At 42.0% G+C, this 25,716-nt stretch overlaps 2 protein-coding genes across 2 annotated transcripts; one reads left to right on the forward strand and one right to left on the reverse strand.

Moving 5' to 3' along the window:
- Positions 1-162: 162 nt before the first annotated feature.
- Positions 163-4,779, reverse strand: LOC116218332 (meprin A subunit beta-like). The gene is made up of 10 exons (XM_031559404.2): positions 4,774-4,779; positions 3,758-3,836; positions 3,463-3,580; positions 3,196-3,374; positions 2,815-3,033; positions 2,574-2,729; positions 1,858-2,151; positions 1,266-1,724; positions 872-1,030; positions 163-543 (listed from the first exon to the last, which is right to left on the reverse strand). The coding sequence occupies exons 1-10, from the start codon at positions 4,777-4,779 to the stop codon at positions 410-412; spliced, it is 1,803 nt and encodes a 600-aa protein (XP_031415264.2). The 3' UTR covers positions 163-409.
- Positions 4,780-11,460: 6,681 nt separating this feature from the next.
- On the forward strand, positions 11,461-25,705 carry LOC116218350 (fibrous sheath-interacting protein 2-like). Its single transcript, XM_031559466.2, has 4 exons — positions 11,461-11,645; positions 12,079-12,183; positions 12,329-12,337; positions 24,970-25,705. The coding sequence occupies exons 1-4, from the start codon at positions 11,625-11,627 to the stop codon at positions 25,114-25,116; spliced, it is 282 nt and encodes a 93-aa protein (XP_031415326.1). The 5' UTR covers positions 11,461-11,624; the 3' UTR covers positions 25,117-25,705.
- Positions 25,706-25,716: the final 11 nt, after the last annotated feature.

The raw sequence follows: 25,716 nt of genomic DNA on the forward strand, positions 1-25,716 counted from the left end.
ACATTTATTTTAGTATTTATTTTTGAATAAAGATGAGCTGTACTGGGTATTGTCTACCTGCAAACCACATCAGGTTCCTCTGTGTCTGCGGTGGTGGTGCTCGTGGTTGTGGTGGTGGTAGGAGTGGTTGTAGTGGTAGGAGTGGTGGTTGTGGTTGTAGGAGTGGTTGTGGTGGTAGGAGTGGTTGTGGTGGTAGGAGTTGTGGTTGTTGCCGTGGTGGCAGTTGTGGTAGTGGTAACACTTTAAAAAAAAAAGATAAAATTCCAAGCTCATATTCCAAAACAAATACTACATACTCTGTGTACAGTGTATTATCTTGACACGTTTACTTCAGTAATCCCACAAATTGGTATGAGCTCTATTCTATTTCAGACACACAGTAAATTCTACTACTAAACCCACTCACTCCTCATAATGCAAAGATTTTACTTTGAAATGTTAGCACGTGATGAATACTGTTTTGAAGAGCATACCGTGAACCATACAGAGGAAGTGTGGCACAGGGCAGTGAGTTATTTGTAGGCTCGAGCAGAGGGCGCAGATCTGAAATGGAGAGAAAGGCAGGGACATTAAACCACTCAGATCTCTCCTCTCACATGACTAATTAGACTCTCACAATCATGTGACTCATATATCTATAATGTAGAATGTATCTACGTATATAAGCTCACAATCTCCTGCAGGCATATAAGAGGATCTGAGTGAGTTGCACTCCACCTGAACAGTAGTTGGATATTTGATATTCTTCATAAACTCAGATCTACCATCTATGAAAGTTGAAGCTTTACATAGAGAACAAACCCATAATGCCACCAGGGAAGAAGGGGACTAATCTCAGAGAACATGCAGTATGTGGTTTAAGAACACCCACCTTGCATGGTGAAGAAGAAGAAGGCATCGCCTCCTTTCAGGAAGTCTCTCTTCTGAAGGTCCTCCGCGGTCATGAAGCTTCGCCATCCCCACGCACTTGAGGCATAAAAGGTCTCACCACCCACTGTGGTTAGTTTTCCCTCCTCTCGGGGGCTCCCACCTGGATTTAACAAAAAGTAAAAAAGAATTACTGCAACTGAAGTTATGATGAATAATTTGAATGTTGTTATTTTATTAAGAGTAAACAAATAAGAAACATCTGCCAATATAGACTTGAATGAAGCATTAACACATTTTACTTTAAAAAGTGGGCGCAAGCTAGTGTGATAGACAAGTTAATCACAACACAACAAAAGATGATTTTCGTTACTCATCAATACTGTGGCTATAAGCACCTGACAGCCGTGTTGGGTTTGGGGTCAAACTCCTCTCCCAGGACATGCGCAGCTGCATGTGTGGATTCTGGTCCATTATCCGGGCTGAAATCTGCCTCCATGTCAACGGCCACTCCAGCGTGTCGTCATAGTCTCCAGACACCAAGCGCACATATACGCCAAAAACTGTCTTCCGCAACTGTAGCAGGATCTGATAGCCATAGCCATCTATGGAGTAGTACCTTGGGCTATAGAGGATTGCGCCATATAAACTGTTCTTCTTACTGATACTCAAAACCTCCTCAAAGTTCCTGATTTGCCATGTCTGATGGGGGCATTCGGTCTCTGATAGGTTGATGTCGTCCACGGAAAAGCCACCGCTGGACGACCCAGGTCCTTTGCGGGCCTCAAACTCCACCCGGAAGGTCTTAGTGGCGTTCAGAGGAACATTGTGGACCTGCCAGTACTCAGCTGGGGAAACTGGAAAACATCTTTAACAATTTAATGTTTTAAAATATACAGTACATAAAGTGATCCAAATGGCAACATAAAATTTCAACCATAACCATATTAAAAAGGTCTGTAAAATATATTGGTTCAAATAATTCCATACATTTTGTGTGAATTAAATATCCATGGCTATCTGAGATTAATGTAAACACTTGTGACATGACCAAAATAACCAAAATACCTGAAATCTGGCCCATAAGCCTACGGGTTCCTGTGTCCTCCTCACTGTCAAACTCTCTGATCCAGATGTCGAGCTGGTCCTTTTCATTCCCACTGTAGTAGTAGTAGAACTGAAGGCACTGGACCTGGCATGGTCTACCAGGAGTCATCCTCCTGGTGGTCAGTCTGGCTGAATCGCCCTCTGAGCTGTGCTTGGTGCTGAAATGCATGAAGGAACCTACAGAAAATACACAAAGAAGAAGAAAACCAAATTTTTTTGTGCATAATATTTACTGTATAAAAAGGAACCCATAGCTCTTGTGTAAAATAAATCTGCGCAATATTGGGAGTAGCTTTGCATCTGCTAAATTACTAAATGTGCTTTAAATGAATCTCTTTGTTGTGATTCTACACAAATTCATTTGTTTTACCCTAAGATCTGTAATCAGAATCAGGTCTTATCAGAATCAGGTTTTATTGGCCATGTAAGTTTGCACAAACAAGGAATTTGACTTGGTAAAGTGGCTCTCAGTGTGCTTACACAGAATATACATCACAACACAATACAACACAAACAGTGCAATGGTCTAAGAATCATGTGATTTGAGCAAATTAACTTCAGTGCATCTTCTCTTCAGTACACATGGACAGAAACCTCACCCTGAGAGTCAGTGCCCAGGTGGGTGTGGTCTGAGTGGGGACCTCCATCAGCTCGGCTCACTCTCTGCCATTCAGCTGAACACCTGGAGCAGACACTCATCTTACACAGGCTCTCATCTTCAAAGCTGCAGTGGTCCAGGAAGGAGACTGACGCATCTGAGTTTTCAAAAAGATGAAACTGGATATACACAAACAAGTGAAGAAATTAGTTGATATATTTGTGTCAGATATTGGCACTTACCGCAGTGATAGAGCCTGTTCAGTTCAAGTGCATCTGTTGAGCTCATTTCTCTACTGTCGCCGATCACATCTTGAAACTCAGGATGCTTTGTGATGATGGTGGATCCATTTCCATTACTGAATTCATTTTTATTGTAGTGCATTACAGATGTGTAGTCATATGGAGTATCAAGGAGGCTTGACTCATTCTCACTCATTTTATTGAATTCGTACTCTTTCCCTTGGGGAAATACAAAACACATATATAGAAACAATCCATTTCATATCTCTCATATATTTATTGAAGCCTTTCATCTCAGGCCATATGCTACAACAGGCAAATCTTTATATTAGGATTTAAGAAATGTAAACTATTCAGAAATTATGCAGCAAGATTGTAAACCTTCTTGGATGTTCTCCCAGATTATTGTGACATGGTCATCTCTGTCATATCTGGACTGCTCGTGAAAGAAGCCCAGGGCATGAAGAAGCATATGTTCCACAATGGGAACAATTGCGCAGCCAGACCCAATGGAAACATTCTGTCCACCTGAAACCTTTTTTCCTACATAAGAGAAACACCTGCAAGACATGTTGAATTCATTCATTTACCCAAGCTAAATGAAAGAGCATTGTGTGCAGTGAACCTCTTTAACAGGAAAGACCTTACCCTTCTAATTTCTGGATGTGGATGAAGTCATTTTCATTTTGCCGTGGAATAAAGTTGATGCAGGATTTCAGACCAAACTGCTCAAAGGCCCTCAAAATAATCCCTTTGTAATGCACATCTTTGAAAGCAATAGTAAAAAGTACACTCAAGATGAGCTTGTGTTGTGGTTCAGTTGTCATTATTTGAGAAACTGCTGTCAATCTTATTAAAAGCACTGACAAACCTGCAAAGTTTGAGCCACTGGATTAATGAATAAATTGTTGTTGGCTGTGATATCCGTTGTCTGTGTACTCACCAAGAGTGTTTCCCAGCAGATAGGGAACTGAAGTGTTCCATTTGGTACCCTCTATCGAAATAGAGCTTCTCGAGTTACTCTGGAAATTAATTCAAGAAAATCCTGTATTATTATTTTATCGTGCATTTCATTTAGAGTGAATGTTATCTGTGGGGTGCTGACATTAAAGCTGTAAAGCCATCCCCAATGCTATTGTTCATCATCTTGACTCATTTCACACATATCTTCACACATTGCACTTGTCAGGAGGACTGGGAGGACAGGGGATCACAAAATAAAATGTCAGTTGAAAGGCTCACTTGAATGTGTCTTTTAACCGGCCAGGTCTGAGAGGACTAAATTGTTGATGAATATGTGGGTAGTCAGTTGATGACTGTGAGTCAGAAACAAATACAAAGACTATATATGAGGAGAGGGTGGCCATGGAGGGTGTTAAAGAAAGTATTATTATATTTTATCATGAATGTCTTTTTGTTTTAAGGTTTGTTCCAAAATGCTGTGTGCCCTGCGTTCTCCATGTAGATTGGACTTTGGAAGACAATTAGCAGAGTCAAGAATGTTAACCCAGATACCTCACGTATATGTTTACCTAAGGCAAGAAGGAATTGGGGGTTGTAGAATGTCTTTTGGAGAGCAGGTGCAAGATAAGAAGGAATCGGGGTTTTGTGAAATGTCTTGTTGCTGGGCAGAAGTAAAATTCAGCTAAACTGCAGGTATCCTACGTGTATCCCAGAATCCTGTCTGCCATCCTGTGTAAACATTGGATTTTCAATAAAGGGACTTTGTTTTAGCATGGCACGTCAGAGAGACCCTGGTCAAGGTGTCAGCTCTCCGCCGGACGCGGCGTAAACAAGTCCAGTTCACTTCCATGCTGGGTGGTGTCTTTAATCTGCTAACTAACTGTTTAGGGTCTTTTCCCTGACAGAGGGGTAAACTGGGTTAACTGAAATGCCTAAAATAGTATAAGATTAACAGACATTATCACACTGAAAACAATGACTTTTCAAAAGACTTACCTCCATTATGTCTTCCTCAAATAGATTCAATCCTGAATGACAATTAAAATGACGAAATATGCGTTTAGTGACTAATTAACCCTCACATTTACCTTTTGACATTACATTTGATATCTCTGATTTGGAATCTAGCATATGAGCTTACCTTCGTTTATTTTTGAAATGCTGCGAATTTCATCTTCAAACTCTTGGGATAAAAGAAACAACACATCAATGAATTAATATAGTTGCAATATCAGTGTTGTTATGTAACACCATCAATTTATGATAGTTCTGACTTTCACTCACTCACAGTCAAAGAAGATCAATTCTGTACACACATGACATTTATACTGTACATATGTAAGGGATAATGTATAGTCTGCCAGTCAGTATAGGAAAATAATTCTGACATTCTAAAGAGCCATATAATATATGTACATAATAAACCTTTTTCATAATTCTTATCTGCAAATTAAATTGAATTTGTAGAATAGAAAAGATTTAAAGCAAAGCCACTCACCTATGAGTTCAGGTGCTGGCTGGCATTGAGATTGAACAGGTTAAAGGTTATTTCACTTATGGACACAGACAGAATTAATGAACTATTCACACTGTAAAATATATGTTTAAGCCAACAAAATAATACATATTATGATAACAGATGTGTGGAACCCTTTAGGGAAAATGCTGTGAACTGCGATATCAATAGTTATTTCAATTTCAAAAGGCTCCTACCAGACTCAATGTTCCCAGTGCATTCAGCACGATCAGAAGAGGCCTAAGCATTCTCCTCAAATATCTCTGAATGTGAATGTGAAAGAATTGTATGTGACTAAGGCCGCGTTCACACTTGACTTCTTTTTTCAGCTGCCAGCGCCTTTTTTACATGCAACCCTATGGGAAAAGGAAAAAGAACGACGCCTTTTTAAAAAGCGGCCGCCTTTTAAAAACTTCTAAAAAAGCGCAACTCCCGACGCCTTTTTGAGTTCAATTTTCTCAACTTTTCAGAAAAGCGCTGGGTGACGTCAAGCGCCTTTTTGACAGCTGACCAATCAGGGCGAGGAGAGTAGGTACCAGCGTACCTTCCCTAGTAACCTACTACATTAGTTTAAAAAAATGGCGGACCAAACTCCGTAGTTCATCGTATTTGTACCTAGAAGTAGTTTTACTTTTTTTTGCTTAGATTTTCAGAAAGTTACCGAGAAATAGACACCGTACAATATAAAAACCACATTATTGTAACTGAAAACTACGTGTAAGAGGATTTGCGAGGTGTCTGAGCTACCTAGCTAATGTTAGCATGCTAGTAGCCGTTAGTGATTAGCAATTCCTCTGTGTTTTTGCAAAGCATCTGCCCCAACTTTCTTTTCCCGACATTTACATTTATCTTGTACATAATCCATCCCCATAAACCGGAGATTTCAAGAGTACAGAAACTCGCCTGAGCAGGCAAGAGTGCCAATATGGGCTAACGAGTTGTAGCTAAAGCCCTAGCTAAAGGGCTAAACAGCTCGCTAGCTATTAGCACTCTAGCTTGCTCAGTAGAGTGCTAAGACACAGCAATTATTCACGATTGTATCAACGTGCTGCATTTCACTTAACAGGTCAGTCATTCCCTAAATCTTTAGGAATAGAATACAATTGTATATCTGGGTTGGCGCATTCAACAGCACAACATATCCCCTAGCGTTTTGAACTTTCTGTGGGTTGTGACCGTAATGTGTCTGTGTCGGACACAAATATGGCGGCGCTTAAACACAGTGACCTCACATGGTATCCATGAATTCTGAAGCGCCCAAAAGGCGCTGAAAAGGCAGCGCTTTTTTCTAAAAAAAGAAGTCAAATGTGAACGCGGCCTAAGGCGACCAATTAACTTCATGCACTGAGAAATTCCTCATTCAATTTTTTTTAAATATATCCATATGATAGGGCTATGCAGATTAACTATGTATTTATAAAGATCTATACATACGTGGTGTAGACGGCAGGACAATATGATTGTTTTGTTACGATATGTCTGGTTGGGAGGTGCGAGAATAGATGTTTTGTCACAATGTCAGTTTAACATTCTATTGTGTTTCCGTTATGGTTCGTGCACTTCAATAAGTGTTTTTATTTCAAGTTGTCATTATACAAACTAATAATAATAATAATAATAATAATTTATTTAATTTTGTAATGTACTCTTCATTCAAAAGAATCTCAGAGTGCCAACATATTAGAAACTAACTATAATAATACAATACAATAAAAATGAATTAACATAAGCATAATAGAAAACTTTTTAACATTTTAACATACGATTTAACACAAGGCCAGAAATGCCTTCCTGAATACAAATGTTTTTAGTCCAGCTTTAAAGGAGTCCAGCGTCTGCGTTGCCCTTAGGTGGTCAGGGAGGCTGTTCCATAAGCGTGGCGCTGCCGAGCAAAAGGCCCGGTCGCCCATGGTGCGGAGCTTGGTTTTGGGGACGCGGAGGAGCGAGCTGTTTGAAGACCTGAGGGTGCAGGTGGAGGTTTGGGGAGTAATTAATTCTTGCAGGTAGGGAGGTGCATGCCCATTTATGCATGTATGGGTGAGTATAAGGACTTTGTAGTCAATCCGGAAAGAGACAGGGAGCCAGTGTAGTGAGTGTAATATTGGTGTTATGTGCTCATATTTCCGGACCCTCATCAGGATCCTGGCAGCGCTGTTTTGGATGTATTGCAGCAACTAAGCCTTAACTGTCAATTCGCGTGACCCGTATATAACTATAAATAAGGACAAACGAACTAAACTCACGACACCGTTAATCAGCCAATTCAAGCGTATTATTTTATGTTCGTGTTATCTACAGCTAACCTGCATACATCTGGACCTTAACATAGGGTGACCAGACGTCCCGGTTTGTCCAGAGTGTCCCGAGTCCCGACAAAAACCTGTCGGGACGCTAAAATGTCCCGGTTTACACCAACCACTATGAAATTGTCCCGGTTGTCAGCGATTACATAGCCGATGTGGTCTTATTACAGTCCGATCATTAACTAAACCCATGTAGAAAGACTAATAAAGCGTCCAGCGTATGATTTGAACAATGTGTGTGTGTGTCAGTCAATCGTAGCGGTCTGTGTCTGCATTATCTGTGCAGTCAGCGTTACAATGTATATTTGTAATCATTGTTGCAAAAGCCTCTTCTTATCTGTCTCGTTTTAACGGTCAGGCTATATCAATAGCTAGTCCAGGGCGATGATTATGCACAGTGGCGGGTGGGGCAATGTTGTATGACTTCATGTCACCGTTAAAAAACTAGAGGTAGCTGATTATTATAAGCAGTAGACCAGTAAGATATGTTATGGGCTGCATTTTGAGTGCCAGCAGGGAGCATAAATCCTATTTCAAATACATTTCACATGCTTCAGCGCTCAGCGCAACACAAAGATGTTGCCTATAATACAGCATTAAAGTAAAATGATTGCTACAAAGTAAAAAGATTAGACACATAGCATAAATAACTTGACTAATTTATTAAGCACACGTGTGGCATACAATATGAAGCAAAATGCACAACTGAAACAAATAACAGCAACAAAACATGCTGCTAAATGAACAAAACTTTGTAAAAAGACGATGTCCTTGCAGATTGCATTGATACATCCATCAGCTCCAAAAAAAAAAAAAGAGGTTTGACTCACCAATGCAGATCATTTAAATAGGGAGTTGGCGCGGTGGTTCTTTAAAATCCATCAGTCCATGAACAAACGGGTTTTCAATGAAGAGCATGGAGAGGGCGTTCAGTCTCTGCTGTCCCATCGTGTTTCTTGTGAATCTCTTAATCCTTTTGTGTGGCACCAAACGTTTAATTTCTAATGTCTTCTAATGTACTAAATTGCACCCTCAACAACTAGTCTACATTATTCATTGTAGGCTGAATTAAAACACTTCCAAAATACTCGAAAACTAGCGATAGCTAACTAGCAGTAACATTGGCATTGACCTGTCTGATTTTGATCTGACTGTATGTTTTGTTTTTCTTAGTCACGGGGTACAGATCTCGCGGTTTTCGCATTATTCCAGTCTAGTTGCCTGGCAGATTTCGTGGGGCACATCTGAAAGTGGCCCACCGCTCAATGTTAACTTTGGCCTGTGGCCTGTGGTTTACGTTCATTGGTGTTTCCGTGGTAACGGTGGGGCAGCGTGGGCCGTTGCCCCACCGGAAAGGGAGGGACAGCGGAGAGCAGCATTTCACAGAACAAGCAAACAGACAGAAAAACACACGAATCAAATTACTCCAAAACAATAATGCTTGTGGGTCAAGTTTATTCACACACATATGTGATAGGGTCAGCCCACGTAGACGTTCACTGGCTTACACCCACCTGTCAGTTAATTGAGCGATAATGAGCTTGTAATTTCCGCCTAGATAAACTAGGATATACGCTCTCGCCGATTGTTTGAAACGCACGTTGCCGTCACTGGTGGGAGTAAGACGCTAGCTGTACCTTGTCAGGAGTTTCATGCCGGAACTTCACGTTAGGCCTTGGTATGTTACTTTCATCACTTTCTACCGGTTAGCCTTGTTTACTACGTGGCCTGATTTAGAATGCTTTGGGGGTAAAACAAACCGAAACAGTTCTCTGTTGTGATCTCGCATAAGGCTGACTGCAGTGTTTGCTTAACTCCTCGTAGCCCTGTTTGACTATAGTATTGCAAGAGGTCTCCCCTGGCTACTGGGGTTAACAAGGGACGCCAAGCTGACGTGGGTCCCTCCTCCCCATGTCCACCTGGGTCCTTCCTTTGGTATGACCGTCAAGGCCAAGGTAGGCAGAGCACTGCTGTAGTGCTTCATATTGTAACTCTTTTAATGTGTCTGAAATGTTTTTATATTTCAAATGTCTATTTTGTAATTATTAAACGGATGAGAGTTATACTGTTTCAGGGAAAATGTGCAATATCTGTCAATGTTTAAAACAATCTCTAGAGATTGATCACAGCAGCAATTGACACACAGTTGATAGTCTGGCCACTGTTTTCCTCCTGTTTATTTCTTTGATGTAGTTCTGTGTGTATTGACTGACCTAGTTGAAGCCACGTGTCTCGTTGTTACGTGTAGTTGTATCATTGTCACCCATTTCTGTGGCCTGGGTGCCTAACTCAGGGCGAGTGGCAAGGTAACACTGTACTGCTACATGTATGGTACTATTCTGCCCCTTAAGTTGCTGTGTGAACACCCCCCTAGTGGTTGAGTGGAGTTTGACATGACCTGTATAAGGTTGTTCTCTGTGTGATTTATCTTGACCTCACCGTTTTTCACTTTGCAGTATTACCCTAGTGTGTGCATGAGTGTGCTATTCATCACGTATGGCTGAATAGTGGTCAGAGGTACTCTAGCCGTGTTACCCTAGTTACTCTGGGTTGGCCCCCTGGGCCTATGTTATGTGTTTTTTTTTTGTTTTCTTTTAAGTCTGATGTATGTATCGTCATCGTGTTTTGTTACTCCTGCCACGTAAAGAACACAAGATCTGTATTGAAATAAATTATTTATTGCTTATAACAGCCTCGGTTTGAATCCATTTAATTGGGTAACATACCAAGTATTGGGGAACTTACCATATGGTCACACATATATTCACGCTACTTTGCATAAAAAAATAATAATATATATATTTTGCCGCGAAGTACGAATGTATTGAGCTTTCTGCACAACAGCGTCATCTGGATCTGGTGGGGCAGTGCCCCACCTGCCCCTAATGTAGAAACGCCACTGACACATAACACACACATTTTGGCATTGGAGCAACATACCTGTTATATAAACAAACAACGGTTGACATACGCAGCATCTGCACAAGTAAAATAAAATACAAAATACGTCAGGTTCAGTATGGCTATCATGAACTTCAGAAGAATGGTGATCTCTTCGTTAGTGTAGTAATTTGTCTGTATGAGGAGTGACATGACGGGCCATGATGAGTAAAATCCCCGTTCATAAATTACATAGGCTTTTCAAAAATCTAATCCTTGTCCGCCTGATCTCTTTGCCTAATGGACGCAGCTGTAACAGCGAGTGATAGGCTACTTAACAATCCTAACTTTACAGAATCATTGTAGAGCTACAGAACCTGTACCAAATTGACATAATTGATGTGGTTGTGATTTATAATTCGTTGTCAGAGTGGCACTTTATGAAATATATCTATTTGTGTACCATATGCCCAAAAGGTTTACCCTTAACCAAGCTGCGCTATCTATTGCTAGCTACCTAAGGAAATTGAAAATATTCTATAACACAGAGCTCTATGAACAAAGAGTTTAGGATACTCCCCCGGCTATTATAGAGTTCTGTGATGTTTGATGAACTGTGTTGGAAGACATAACCGTACGAACCAGAGACTAATGCAGCTTTTATGTAAGGGATAATGTATAGTCCGGCGGTCATTATCGGGGAAAAAATCCCGACGGGACGAACAGGACCCCAACGCGCAGCAGATACGTATATTTATTATACGGCTCCTCAGAATGTTCCAAAAAGTTCCGTTGATTTGAATGGGCCACCCCAAATTAATGACTGCTGTCATTGGCAACGGGTTTTATGATTCTAATTCACATCTTCCATATCATTCCGCAAGTAATCCGTTCACTTCATTAATTGTAACTTGAAGTCAGCAAGTACTGGAACGGAAACCCTTGACTTTAGTGTAACCGTGGCAACGGGTGATATGTCTAGTTGAGGGCTGCATATGTGACGTGACCTGAGGCTCAGTAGTACCACACGTCACAATGCAGGTATATTGGTGTATACCTCTTACCTCCTAGCCCCTTTCATTCCAACTTGTGTAATTGTCCTGATAAGTACAGTAGCCTAATGTAGATGTTATACACCACTGTGCCAAATGGATGAGGTAACCGATGAGGTAAGATTTTTATCATTTTAAAAATGTATGTTTGTGAAAATTGTTGCCTATCACTAATTGAATAATCAGTTTTAGAGGATGTTAAGACATAAAGGATGTAAAATGTTATGTCTGGTTACGACAATGCCGTTTCATATACTGTATTTATTTTTCAATATATCTTTATTTATTTCTAAATATTGCTCTCATTCATGTTTTGCTCTGCTCTGGGGATCTCAATAATTATCATAAGAATAAGGGTTTTACAAATTATTATATTATATTTGTTTAATTTATTCTAAAATGTTGTGTTTCTGTTTCTGTATAAATACATTGAGAGCCACTAAATCCCTTGTATGTGTAAACTTACTTGGCCAATAAACATGATTCTGATTCTGATGAGAACTGGTTACATGGATGAATGATTTTCCATTTGTGTGATCTTGTCTTCCAGGAGTCTGATGATGACTCTTACAATTTGAGGAAACCTAAAGGAACGAAACTGACTGTTGCTGAGGGTGATTCGGCATGCTACAATAGGGCACATTTGGGAGAGACGGTATGGCTTACTTGTCATTTTATATTGATGCGGTCCTAGGTATTTTACATTTGCCGTCACTATTTGACAGTTTTTTTGTGTCCCCCTTCATAGTCAATAATAATTTAAGTGTGCAATAAACTGGTGTTTAAACTGTTTTATTCAGCTATACCAGGTGTAGGTGCCATATGCACATCTAATGATTTTGGGATACAGGCCTCACTATATAATTGTTTATGAAAGGTATTTAGTATTAAGTTCATGATTTGATTATCGTTATTTATATTATTGTATAGTATATGTACTATTTAGTATTCATTCATTTCATGATTTACCTCCATTGATATATTGATTGATAATAGGTGCCTGTAGCTTTAAGGGCATTGTTTTGGTTTAACTGCGCTGCCGTAGCTAGGCAGTATATGACCTGTGGATGGCACGAGAAGTTAAGGAGGCTCACGGTTTTTCTGACCGTGTCGTGTGAACGTGTTAAGATAGTTAGTCAAGGATACATTATAAGTTTTACAGTACATTAGGTGGATTATTTAATGTTTGTTAATGCCTTTGCTACAAATAAATATTTAAAATTAATCTACATTGGAAGACACACCTTTTTGGAAAAGAACACGCGTCAGCCATAGGCTCCACTACGAAAATAAGAAGAGTTTTATTGGAAAACCCTACATTCAAGTCAGAAAAACCCTCATCTCCGGGAGGAAAGTGGACTTTGGAAAGGACAAGGCTCGTGGAAACTGGACTGCTTCAACGGACAACGCTTTCAAGGTATCTCGTTGAAATTAGCCCCGCATTGTGGATTGTGGAAGCTAAAGGAAGCACGGTAAGCAGTGAAAATTTGCCTTGCTAAGTTTGGAAAGTTGCCATTATGCAAGAAGGATATGAAGAGCTAGCTTGTAAAAAAAGAGAATCCAAAATGACTGAGAAGGCTGTCGAGGAAAAAGTGCACAGATTGACTCAATCTAGAAAAGTTAAACTAGGTCATCTAACTAGCCAAGCTAACCACCTCGAACGGCTAATGGAAGATGACGCTAACGTTAACACAGTTAAACAAAAATTACGTCTGGATTATCAAGATTCAATTGGAGAATTGTGCAAGATAAATGATGCTTTAACACATGTACTTTATGGTGAAGAATTGGAAACTGATCAGAGTTCATGGTATGAGCCAAAATTAATACACGTGGATTCGTGGATTTATGCAGCCAGTGGAAATGTGGATAAAGGCAGCTGAAGAGCGCGCGAAACAAGCTAAAGAATGTGACGCAGCCATTCAGCCAGCAGACAGTGTGTCGATGGTGTCCTCTGCTCAAAGCAGTTATAGCAGAAAGTGTGGGTCAGCTGTCGGAAGTAAAGTGTCCAGCACATCCTCAGTGCGCCTCAAAGCTGAAGTAGAGAGAGCCACATTACTTGCACAGGCTGCAGCTCTGAAACAAAAGCAAGAACTTGAACGTCAGGAGGCTGAATTAAAAGCAAAAAGAGAAGCTTTAGAACTGCAAACGGCTATTGCCGCCTCTGATGCTAAACTCAAAGTTTTGGAAAATTATGAAATTGAGCGTGTAACATGCACACATGTAAGCCCTGTAGGTGGAATGACTATCGAGTCTGGGTATTTACCATTAGGCCTACCCGTGGGTCAAAATCCAGTTATCAACCTGGAAAATGGACAAGGTGAATTCAGGCCACTTCAACCCCAGTCTACTGCCGTGCAACAGAGTAGTGGTAACTTTGTAACAGATGACTACACCGTTGAAACGCTCTGCAGCGTAATGACGCGCCAGAACAACATCACAGAGTTAGTGGTGAAGCAACAGAGAATGATGACACTGCCCCCATTAGACATCCCTACTTTCAGTGGCAATCCATTAGACTACAATGTGTTCATAAGAGCCTTTGAACACGGCGTAGAATCCCGCACTGAAAGCCTCAAAGACCGTCTCTACTTTTTAGAGCAGTTCACTAGCGGGCAGCCCAAAGAGCTGATAAAGAGTTGCCTTCACATGAAATCAGATGCAGGATACCACAGGGCCAAACAGCTACTCAAAGAGCATTTTGGAAATGATTATAAAATTGCCATAGCCTACATGAACAAAGTGTTAAACTGGACACCTATCAGGCCAGAAGATACTGAGTCTTTGAATGCCTTTTCACTCTTCCTAACAGCCTGCTGCAACACCATGGATGAAGTGAGTTACATGGAGGAGTTGGATAATGTTGCAAACTTGAAGGCTATTGTAGCAAAGCTTCCATTCAAGTTACGTGAAAGGTGGAGAAGTGTTGTGTGTGGCATACAAGAGCGATGGGACAGAAGAGTCAAATTTAAAGATTTAGTTGAGTTCATTAACAAGCAGGCCAGAATTGCACTTCACCCAGTATTTGGTGACATAAAAGATAGCACTCCAGCTAAAACGCCCCCAATTCAACCAAATTATTACAAAGAACAGAAAAAAGGCATAATAAAGAAGTCATTCACCACAAGTGCCATACAGCTGGACAAATCAAAGAAAAACACAGGCTCAGTTGAGCACACAGATCCTGCCTCACCAACGACACCAGCGTGTCTCTTCTGTAAAGGTGAGCACGCCATGGAGACATGTAGTAAGCTTAAAGGCAAGCCACACAAAGAAAAAATAGAATTCTTGAGAAGCAAAGGACTTTGTTTTAGCTGCCTTAAGCATGGCCACATGAGTAAATTCTGCAAAGGGAAAGTGAGCTGTGAGGTGTGTTCCTTGACTCATCCTACACTGCTGCACATTAAGAAAAAAGACATTGTCACTTATGCAGAAAAGAAGACGGACAACTGTGACGGTCAGACAGTCTTGAGTGCATTTGTCTGCACTCAGTCTGAGTGTTGTGAGCTGACTGGGGCCGGGGAAGATGACTGCATACTTGCAATAGTTCCCGTCCAAGTCAAGGCCAAGATGGGAAATGTGGTGCTGCAGACGTATGCCTTCATGGACCCGGGTAGCTCAGCCACGTTTTGTACCGAGACACTGATGAACAAATTGAAGCTCAGTGGACGGAAGACCGACATACTGCTGAGAACCATGAACGAAGAGAAACCTGTCAGTACTTACGTGGTGTCCGGCCTGGAGGTCAGCAGTCTGTCAGGTGACGAGTTCATTGATCTTCCAGATGCTTTCACGCAAAAGACGATACCTGTAGGTAAAGAAAACATACCACAACAAAAGGATCTTGAAAGGTGGCCTCACCTCAAAGAAATAAAGCTGCCTCAGATTGAAGCTGACATCGGATTGCTCATTGGAGCAAATGTGCCTAAAGCTATGGAACCATGGGAGGTGGTGAGCAATGTTGGTAATGGACCGTACGCTGTAAGAACCAAACTCAGCTTGACCGTGAATGGACCTTTAAGAGAAAGCTGCAGTCACACAGGTAAAAGAACACCAACCAAGACCATGGCAAACCGCATCTCAGTGGCCAGTCTGGAGAACTTGTGGCTTCAACAGTTTCAGATGGATTTCCCAGAGGGAGGGAAACATGATGAAGTGGAGATGTCCCGAGAAGACCATCAGTTCATGGACATTGTAATGGATTCAGCAAAACGGGTCGACGGCCACTACAATATATGTTTGCCTCTCAAGAACAAGATGGTCAACATGCCAAACAATCGGATAATGGCCGAGCAGCGAACTCAGAGCTTAAGGCGAAAATTCATCAGGAATGACTGCTTTCACGATTGTTAGATTTGGGCATTTTTCATATACTTTCAACTCATATGAGTTCCTCCCCCACAAGAATGTGTCACATTCTCGCTACCTTCATTAACACACAAATGGTCAGAAAGACCCTTCCTGTCTGCTGACATTCACACCTTTTTATATATAGGTAGCCCAGCATGCACACAACCAGACCACAGACACACCAATTATGCTAAGTTGTGTATTCTATTGACTATAACTGAAATGTAATTTGTATACTGAGTATGTTGTGTTGAAGAAAGGATGCCGTAGAGACACCAACCGCTACGACCGGTGAGAGAACGGAGCAAGGAGAATTGAGGAGACATCGCGGCCTGTGGAGTCAAAGGCCAACCAGAAGACAAACTACACTATGGACCATACCTCCTAATATCTCCTTCTCTCTCTCCATCGTAGCGTGTTGTGTGTGCTCGAGGTCTGGTACATAGAATAAACCGACATCACTATCAGACGGCATTTCATCGAGTTCTTTGCTAGAATCACGCAACCGCAACTAACGTCAGAGCTAACATAGAGGTCTGTTATATAGTATAGCAGTGGTGTTTTCACGGGAAATCTGTTTAGCTTTCCACCCATACCAACGATATTCTTCAGTTGGTGTTGATCCACCCAGTTTCACAAAAAATACAAGAATTAACGACCAGGAGAGACGCGCATCTGAAGCCTGCTGCCTCAATCCAAACGGTGAGTGAATATCTTGTATTTAACGCTGAAAAAAAGAACAGAAATTATCGTTAAAGTTTAGTCTGAGTTAGGTTGCAAGGACTCCTAAGTTTCCGTACCTGCAGTGATTTGAGGGAGAATTCGCTGTATGTTTTATGTACACTTGCATTCATGTAATGAATAACAGGCCCAGTAGAGATGTGTACGTTTGAGAGGAAATCCACAGTTGTGTGTTGGTGCCGTTCCTATTCTAGGTCATCCTAGTCTAGATTTATTTGGAAATAGCTACTATTTTAACCGTAGGGGTAATTGTGGCCGCTTCACAAAGCGTGGTATTTTCAATTAGCTGGCTGAAAAAGCAGAATTGGAAATGCAATAAGCAAGCTACCATACTGGTTTAGGTATTCTTATGACCGCTCCACAGAAGCGTGGCATTTTCAATTGGCTGGTTGAAAAGCAGAAATTGATTATGAAATAATAAGTTGCCGTACGTAGGCTGTTTGTTTTGGTGCTTGAAGGCTTGGTAATAATTTAGCTGATGCTTGGTTGTCCTGTGAAATCGAATCGCATGATTTTAAATAGCCGATGAGCTAATTTTGCGTTGATGTGGGCATCTTGTTTAGCTTAGAGATTATTGATCAAAAACCAGACATTTTAATTTAAGATTTAAAACTGATATCGCAAGCGACCGTTCGTTGGCACAGTGAAGCTCATCGGGAGTATTCGACCTCGAGATAACGTAGTAGGCGAGGCCTAAGTGGGAAGTCGTGTACATACGATTTAAGTTTTAACTTTGTGGAAGATAATGTATGTTTTGTAACATTATAAGTTATACATTTATTTTTGTCTATCTGTAAACAATTAAAGATGTTCAGGAGAAGTTTGAGCCAGACCAAAAACATCCCTACTATTGAGATGGGTGATTTGGCAGTGCGTGAGTTTGACGAGAATACCATGATTAAGACAATCAGAGGTTTTTTGAATAGTCATCTCAAGTTGAATGAGACCGAGAGGAAAATTGAGCTGCAGTCCAACATTCCGCCCGACAATGACTTTTGGCCACTTGATGACATCAGGCGCAGTTTTGAAAAGCTTTTGCACGAAAAAGATAAAATCAAACTTTCTCTCGTTACCTTAGATCAGATAATGCGCCGTCAGAGGGCACAAGAAAAAATGGAATCAGACAGAATTCTGAAGATTGAGAGAGATAAGGTATCGTCACTTGAAGGTGAATTGGTTAAAGTAAGACATGAAAAGACTGAGCTAAAATGGCGCCTGAATGTTGAGAACAGCACAGTTCGAGCAATTGCAGATGATGTGAAAACATTAAAAGCAGGACAGGCCAAGAACGAGGCAGAAATAGCAAGCCTGAAAGAACCCAGGGAGGGGGAGAGACGAGAGGCTTTTCAAACAATGCCGATGCTAATTGCTAATTGTGGGTCAAAGAACATGAATGTAGACTCAGGTGTTAATGATGGCCTGGTCAGATTGAGAGCTTTGACATCTAGGTATACTGGTAGAAATGTAGTGCATTCTTATAAATCTGCAAAGCCGCAAGATATTGACCAGTGGTCAAAGGACCTGCAGCATCCGCGTAAAGCAGGGATGAATATCTGGTCTAAGATTACTCGTTTGCGAAAGATTTATCAGTTGCACCCATATGATGGCGTTTCACTGTTGTGCACTGTGCTAAACAACACAGAGGCTGACAAGGTGAAACGGGATGTTGATATTGGGTTAGGAGAGGATCAACAGAACCTAGATCATGGCTGGAAGGCAGTCCGTGAGTGGATTCAGGAGGCTACCAATGCAAGTACAGATTGGGGAAAAATATCTGGTTGTAGACAGAAGGCTAATGAAGCGGTGGATGAATTTGCCCAAAGATTTGCTGAAGCGTTCTTAAGACATTCAGGCATGAGCGGGATGACAGAGGAGAATGTTATGACCAATAACAACGGTGCCTTGAAGGCAAATTTCTTGCATAATACTGTCCCTGAGCTCAGAAGTATTGTTAAGTTGACTACACCCGGTTGGGAAGACACAACGTTCACCTTTGAGATGCTAATTAATGTAGCAAGGAGGATAGAACGCAATACAGAACAAAGGGTCAGAAATGTCAGCACACATGGCCTACACACAGATCCAGAGTTCATGCTTAGAAATGTGAAAGTGGGAAATCAAGGTGATCCTAGAAGCATCAGAACTAGGAAAATAGAGACATCTAGGAATGCATGTCATAAATGTGGAAAACAAGGACACTGGGCTGACAAATGTCGTCTCCTTGGTAAGAGGAAGCACAACCCTCACTCCAGATATGACAATGAAAGTATGTTCTGTAGGTTTATTAAATTAAACGATTATCAGAGACAGGCACTTATGTCTGCGGTTCCGGGAAACTGAATCTGCCCTCCTTACATTCTCTTACGGCAGCTGAGAGTCAGCACCTTGGCAAAGGTGATATGTGTGTAACCATTGAGAAAGATGGTCTAGGTTCGGTGCCAGATGGAAAATCCCCAGTTGAGAGTGGGCTGTGGCATGTTGAGTGGGCAGTGCCAGGTTACTGTGATGGGATGATAGAGAAGGCACAGGAAACTGTGGCCACGTTGGGGTCAGAGGTCAAAACACACATAGAACCAGAGTCAGTGGAAGCTATAGGCGATGCTTTAGCTGAGAAAGTTGTAAAGAGAATTGTAGGTTTGGAGGGCCGAGAGCATGACCTCCTGGAGCATGAACATAAGGTGAATGCTAGACCAGTTGAGAGTCAATACTGTACAGAAATGACAAGAGCCGTGCAGATAGCCCCATTGGTGAGGAGAAATCCAGAGCCACGTGATGGGGAACATACTTTGTGTAAGTGTAAGAGACCACACACAGTATTGTCACTTGCTTCTGCTACAGTCATGGTACAGGGAGAACGGACGTCACCCACAGCACACAATGCATGGCCCCAGAACAACCATCTCTGGTGGAGCGCAAGAGGGAAGCAACTTGACTACGGCTGAAATCAAGTCATGCTCTTTTGTGTTAATCATATCATTACTTTTAGCAATGATATGATGATTGGATGGGAATTTAGATGATGGATGAGATATGGGTTGATGATATAGGCCAGAGCCCTAGTATTAAGGCAGTTTTAATGTTCAGTGTTATGTTTTTTTTTCAAAATGGTTTGTTCTGGTCCTATGAGTGAAATGCCTCATTCTTGGAATATGTGATACTGCCGCAGTTTTCTCTGTTTGTTTTTCAGAACAACAGTCTAAGGAGCAGCATGAGGGGAACTGGAACGCAGGAACCATTGACCCGCTGCATTGACCAAGCCATCACCGTTGTCCAGATTCACCTCACCCGTTGGACAGCAGTGACGACACAACATTCAAAGACTTGACCAACAGAAACTGATGAACCAGAAATGCATGGTCGCCATTCACAGCTCGCGGAAGGCGGGGGTCGCTGTGCAAAAAGGGCCGTGAAATAATTTTACCCAAGCAAATAATGGGATTTTCGATTTCACCTGTGAAGATAAAGGACATGGCATATTGGTTTCAAGAGACACCAGATCTTGAAGATTGATACACTATAGGAACATGTGTTCTGTTCTAAACCTTTTTACCACTACACTATGGGAACACATGGTGTTTGTTGAAATTTTGTAACAATGTTGGATTGTTTGATCACTATGTCTGATTATGTCCATTATGGTTTTGTTAGGTTTTATTGTGATCATGATGTATTTTGATTTATGATCAGATGGGGAGATTGTTAGATTTGGGCATTTTTCATATACTTTCAACTCATATGAGTTCCTCCCCCACAAGAATGTGTCACATTCTCGCTACCTTCATTAACACACAAATGGTCAGAAAGACCCTTCCTGTCTGCTGACATTCACACCTTTTTATATATAGGTAGCCCAGCATGCACACAACCAGACCACAGACACACCCATTATGCTAAGTTGTGTATTCTATTGACTATAACTGAAATGTAATTTGTATACTGAGTGTGTTGTGTTGCAGAAAGGATGCCGTAGAGACACCAACCGCTACGACCGGTGAGAGAACGGAGCAAGGAGAATTGAGGAGACATCGCGGCCTGTGGAGTCAAAGGCCAACCAGAAGACAAACTACACTATGGACCATACCTCCTAATATCTCCTTCTCTCTCTCCATCGTAGCGTGTTGTGTGTGCTCGAGGTCTGGTACATAGAATAAACCGACATCACTATCAGACGGCATTTCATCGAGTTCTTTGCTAGAATCACGCAACCGCAACTAACGTCAGAGCTAACATAGAGGTCTGTTATATAGTATAGCAGTGGTGTTTTCACAGGAAATCTGTTTAGCTTTCCACCCATACCAACGATATTCTTCACAAGGAATACACAGACTTCATGGACGGCATTCTTCAGAAGGGCTATGCAGTACAGCTGTCTGATGAAGAGATGACGCACAAGGAAGGGAAGGTATGGTATATACCGCACCATGCTGTATATCACCCTGTGAAGCAGAAACTAAGAGTCGTGTTCGACTGTGCCGCGTCCTATCAGGGAACATCACTGAACGAACAACTTTTGCAAGGTCCAGATCTGACCAGCAGTCTAATTGGCGTTGTCATTCGATTCAGACAAGAACCTGTTGCGATCATGGCGGACGTGGAAGCGATGTTCCACCAGGTAAAAGTGCCTGACGACGACTCCAACTTACTGAGGTTCCTCTGGTGGCCAGGCGGGGACTACAATCAAGCTTTGACTGAACACAAGATGACTGTGCATCTGTTCGGAGCCACATCCTCCCCCAGCTGCGCTAGTTTTGCGTTGAAGTGTGCCAAAGATCAGAGCGGACAGTTCAAAGCCGAAGTTGTACAGACAGTCTTACAGAATTTTTACGTGGATGACTGCCTCAAATCCGTTGCTACAGATGAGGCAGCCATATCAATGTGTCAAGATCTCATGAGAATCTGCGCCTATGGAGGCTTTCGTCTCACAAAATGGGTGAGCAACCGTCGGAAAGTGCTCGACTCCATCCCAAAGTCTGAACTGGCTGGAGAGATGAAAACCTTGGATCTTGACCATGATGAACTTCCTCTGGAAAGAGCCCTTGGACTCAATTGGTGTGTCGAGTCTGACACATTTAAGTTTAAAATCACCATCAGAGACCGCCCATTCACAAGACGGGGACTTCTTTCAGTTGTCGGTTCAGTGTATGACCCATTAGGCATCCTGTCGCCTGTGGTTTTGCCAGCAAAGACCATCCTGCAAGACCTGTGCAGACTGAAGCTGGGATGGGATGACGACTTACCTGAACACATCAAGAAGCGGTGGTCCGACTGGTTAGCCAGTCTTCCTGCTTTGGAGAACTTCTCATTTCCGAGATGTCTGAAGCCTGAAGGATTTGGAGATTATGGATTTGCGCAGCTACATCACTTTGCTGATGCGAGTGAGTATGCTTATGGTTCAGTCAGTTACCTTCTCATGCGGAGCGCAAGTAACAAACTGCATTGTGCGTTCATGATGGGCAAGTCCAGAGTGGCACCTCTCAGGCCTCCTACCATTCCACGTATGGAGTTGACCGCTGCCACAGTAGCCGTGAAAATGGATGGTGTCCTGAGAAGAGAGCTCCAATTAGATCTTGACCAATCAATGTTCTGGACTGACAGTACGGTGGTGCTGAGATATCTTCAAAATGAGACGACACGTTACCGCACGTTCGTGGCAAACAGAGTTTCAGATATTCTGAAAGGCTCTGATGTGGAACAATGGAGACAAATTGGCACTGACAAGAACCCGGCTGACTACGCCTCTAGAGGCCAAAGAGTGGATGAATTCTTGAAGAACACAAGTTGGGTGTCAGGCCCAGAATTCCTCTGCAGTCCAGTTGAGTGCTGGCCAAAGACTCCATTGAACAATGCAGAGATCACTTCAGATGATCCTGAGATCAAAAGAATTAAAGTAAATTCCATAAATGTGAGAGAAGACGTAAGTCCATGCAAGAAACTGATCAACTACTTCTCATCGTGGATAAAGTTGAAACGAACTGTGGCATGGTTCTTGAAGATTAAAGTCATGCTTTGGAGCCTCTGTCAAAAGCGTGAAGAGCTGCGTGCAGCCTGTGAGGAAGCCAGCATTGACAGTGGTCAACAGCTGATCCAAAGTCAGATGGACAGTCTCAAGGAAAGCTTCAAGAACACACGCATTTCAGTGGAAGACCTTGATGAGGCAGAGCTTCGCATAGTCAAATTCTGTCAGAAGGAGAAATTCTCTGAAGAAATTTCAGCTCTGTTCAAAGGACAGAATGTGAAACGCAGCAGCCACTTGTACAAGTTGAATCCCATACTTCAAGACGGACTGTTGCGCGTTGGTGGAAGACTGAGTCGGGCAGCTATGCCAGAGAACAGCAAGCAGCCTGTCATCTTGTCAAGGGACTTTCACATAACCAACCTGATTCTCCAACAGATCCATGAAGACACTGGGCATGGAGGGCGCAATCACATGCTCTCTGAATTGCGTCAGAAGTTTTGGATCCCGAGTGCCAACACGGCTATCCGAAAGGTCCTTGGAAAGTGTGTGACCTGTCGTCGCTGACATGGAAAAGCTGGAAAACAACTAATGGCTGATCTTCCACAAGAGCGTGTACTGCCGGATGACCCGCCCTTCACAAGAGTCGGTGTGGATTATTTTGGACCACTTGAGGTGAAACGTGGACGAAGCCTCATAAAGAGATATGGAGTCATATTCACCTGTTTAGCCGTGCGTGCAGTGCATATTGAGCTTGCCTCATCATTAGACACAGATTCGTGCATAAATGCACTCCGGCGCTTCATAGCACGAAGAAGGACAAGTGAAAGAGATTCGTTCGGATAATGGGACAAATTTTGTTGGAGCCAATCGTGAGCTGAAGGCGGCCGCTGCCAACTGGAACTCCTCACAGTTTCAGCATCTGTTCCACCAACATGGGATCAAGTGGTCATTCAACCCTCCTGCCGCTTCACATCATGGCGGAGCATGGGAACGGCTGATAAGATCCATAAGGAAGGTGTTGAATTCCACTGTGAGAGAGCAAGTCCTTGATGAAGAAAGCCTTCACACAGTCTTGTGCGAGGCAGAGTCGATCATCAACAGCCGACCTATCACAAAGGCGTCTAGTGATCTGAATGCCTTGGAGGCGTTGACGCCAAATCATCTCCTGTTGCTGAAAACAAAGCCGTCCTTACCTCCAGGATTGTTCGACCAGGATGACCTCTACACGCGGCGTAGATGGAGGCAGGTGCAATATATGTCCAATCTATTCTGGGAGATGGATTAAAGAGTACTTACCTCAACTCCAGGAGCGCCAGCGGTGGGCCACAGCTTCCAGAAATTTCGCAGAAGGAGACATTGTTCTTCTTGTGGATGACTGTGCTCCAAGGAATTCTTGGATTATGGGAAAGATCGTTGAGACAGTTCCAGACAAGAAGGGTCTTGTTCGCAGAGTACGGATAAAGACAAAGACCAATGTTTTAGACAGACCCATCACAAAGATCTGTCTGCTTTTGGAGTCTGACTACGCCAGTGGTAAAGACTGAGCCCCCACAATGAGCCATGTGCTAGCAACCTCTCTCTCTCTCTCTCTCTCTCTCTCTCTCTCTCTCTCTCTCTCTCTCTCTCCTCTTTTTCTATCTTTCTCTTTCTCTCCCCAGGCTTCGTTTGAAGATGGACTGCCAGTGGACTTTATATCCCTTTTTTAAGTTGATTGAAGGATATTGGACATTTAGTATGCCTATTAAAGGCACTCTTGTTCATGTGCTTGAACATTGAATGTTTAGTAATGTGAATTTCTGTTCATGATATTCATTGAAAGTTTACAGAAAAGTGGTAATTGTTCTAAGTTACTGCATTAATAGAACAATTAGGGGCCGGTAATGTAGGTGCCATATGCACATCTAATGATTTTGGGATACAGGCCTCACTATATAATTGTTTATGAAAGGTATTTAGTATTAAGTTCATGATTTGATTATCGTTATTTATATTATTGTATAGTATATGTACTATTTAGTATTCATTCATTTCATGATTTACCTCCATTGATATATTGATTGATAATAGGTGCCTGTAGCTTTAAGGGCATTGTTTTGGTTTAACTGCGCTGCCGTAGCTAGGCAGTATATGACCTGTGGATGGCACGAGAAGTTAAGGAGGCTCACGGTTTTTCTGACCGTGTCGTGTGAACGTGTTAAGATAGTTAGTCAAGGATACATTATAAGTTTTACAGTACATTAGGTGGATTATTTAATGTTTGTTAATGTCTTTGCTACAAATAAATATTTAAAATTAATCTACATTGGAAGACACACCTTTTTGGAAAAGAACACGCGTCAGCCATAGGCTCCACTACGAAAATAAGAAGAGTTTTATTGGAAAACCCTACACCAGGAGTCTCCCGGATTTGAGCTATCCGATCCAAATATGCACCTGATTGATGGCACCTACAACTGCCTCCATGATGTCCATTTAAGGACATTTTTCAAAAAGCCAGAAAGAAAAAAAAAAGCTTCTACAGAATGGCTTAATTACTACTGAAGAGAAGGTTAGTGACTGTAAAGACTGTCCATTGGTACTCAAATGAAATATAATGGCAAATGTTGGTTCAAAAGATGTCTTTTAGACGGTTGGTTAAAAATGTAAAGAATACATTAGTGTTTACTTGTTTGCTAGGGTGCTGCTATGGTAGTTGAAATGCTTGTTATGGTGGTTGCTAGAAGTTTGCCATAACACTCATAATGAGAACTAGGATACTAAAGTAACCGGTTACTATGGTAATTGCCGTGGCGATTGCCAAGGCATTGTTATACTAGTCAAGCTGCTTGCTAAGGTTTTGCTATCATATCATATATGACATCATAGTTTAGGTGGTTGCCAAGGTGTTGCTATGGTAGTGTAGGGGGTTGCTTGGGTTTTGCTATAATAGTCAAGCTGGGAACTAGGGTGTTGATATGGTTGTTTAGGTAATTGACAGTGTTTTGTTTTGGTAGAGGTAGTTGACAGATTGGTGATATGGTACTTGTGATGGTTAGGTGTTGGGATGGTAGTTGGTGTGGTTGCTAGGGCATTGCTATAGCAGTCAAGCTGGTTAACAGCGTGTTACTAAGGAAGTATAATTGATTACTGTGGTGGTTGTAT

Source organism: Clupea harengus, chromosome 22 (assembly GCF_900700415.2).
Source record: "Clupea harengus chromosome 22, Ch_v2.0.2, whole genome shotgun sequence".
NCBI classification, from domain to species: Eukaryota; Metazoa; Chordata; class Actinopteri; order Clupeiformes; family Clupeidae; genus Clupea; species Clupea harengus.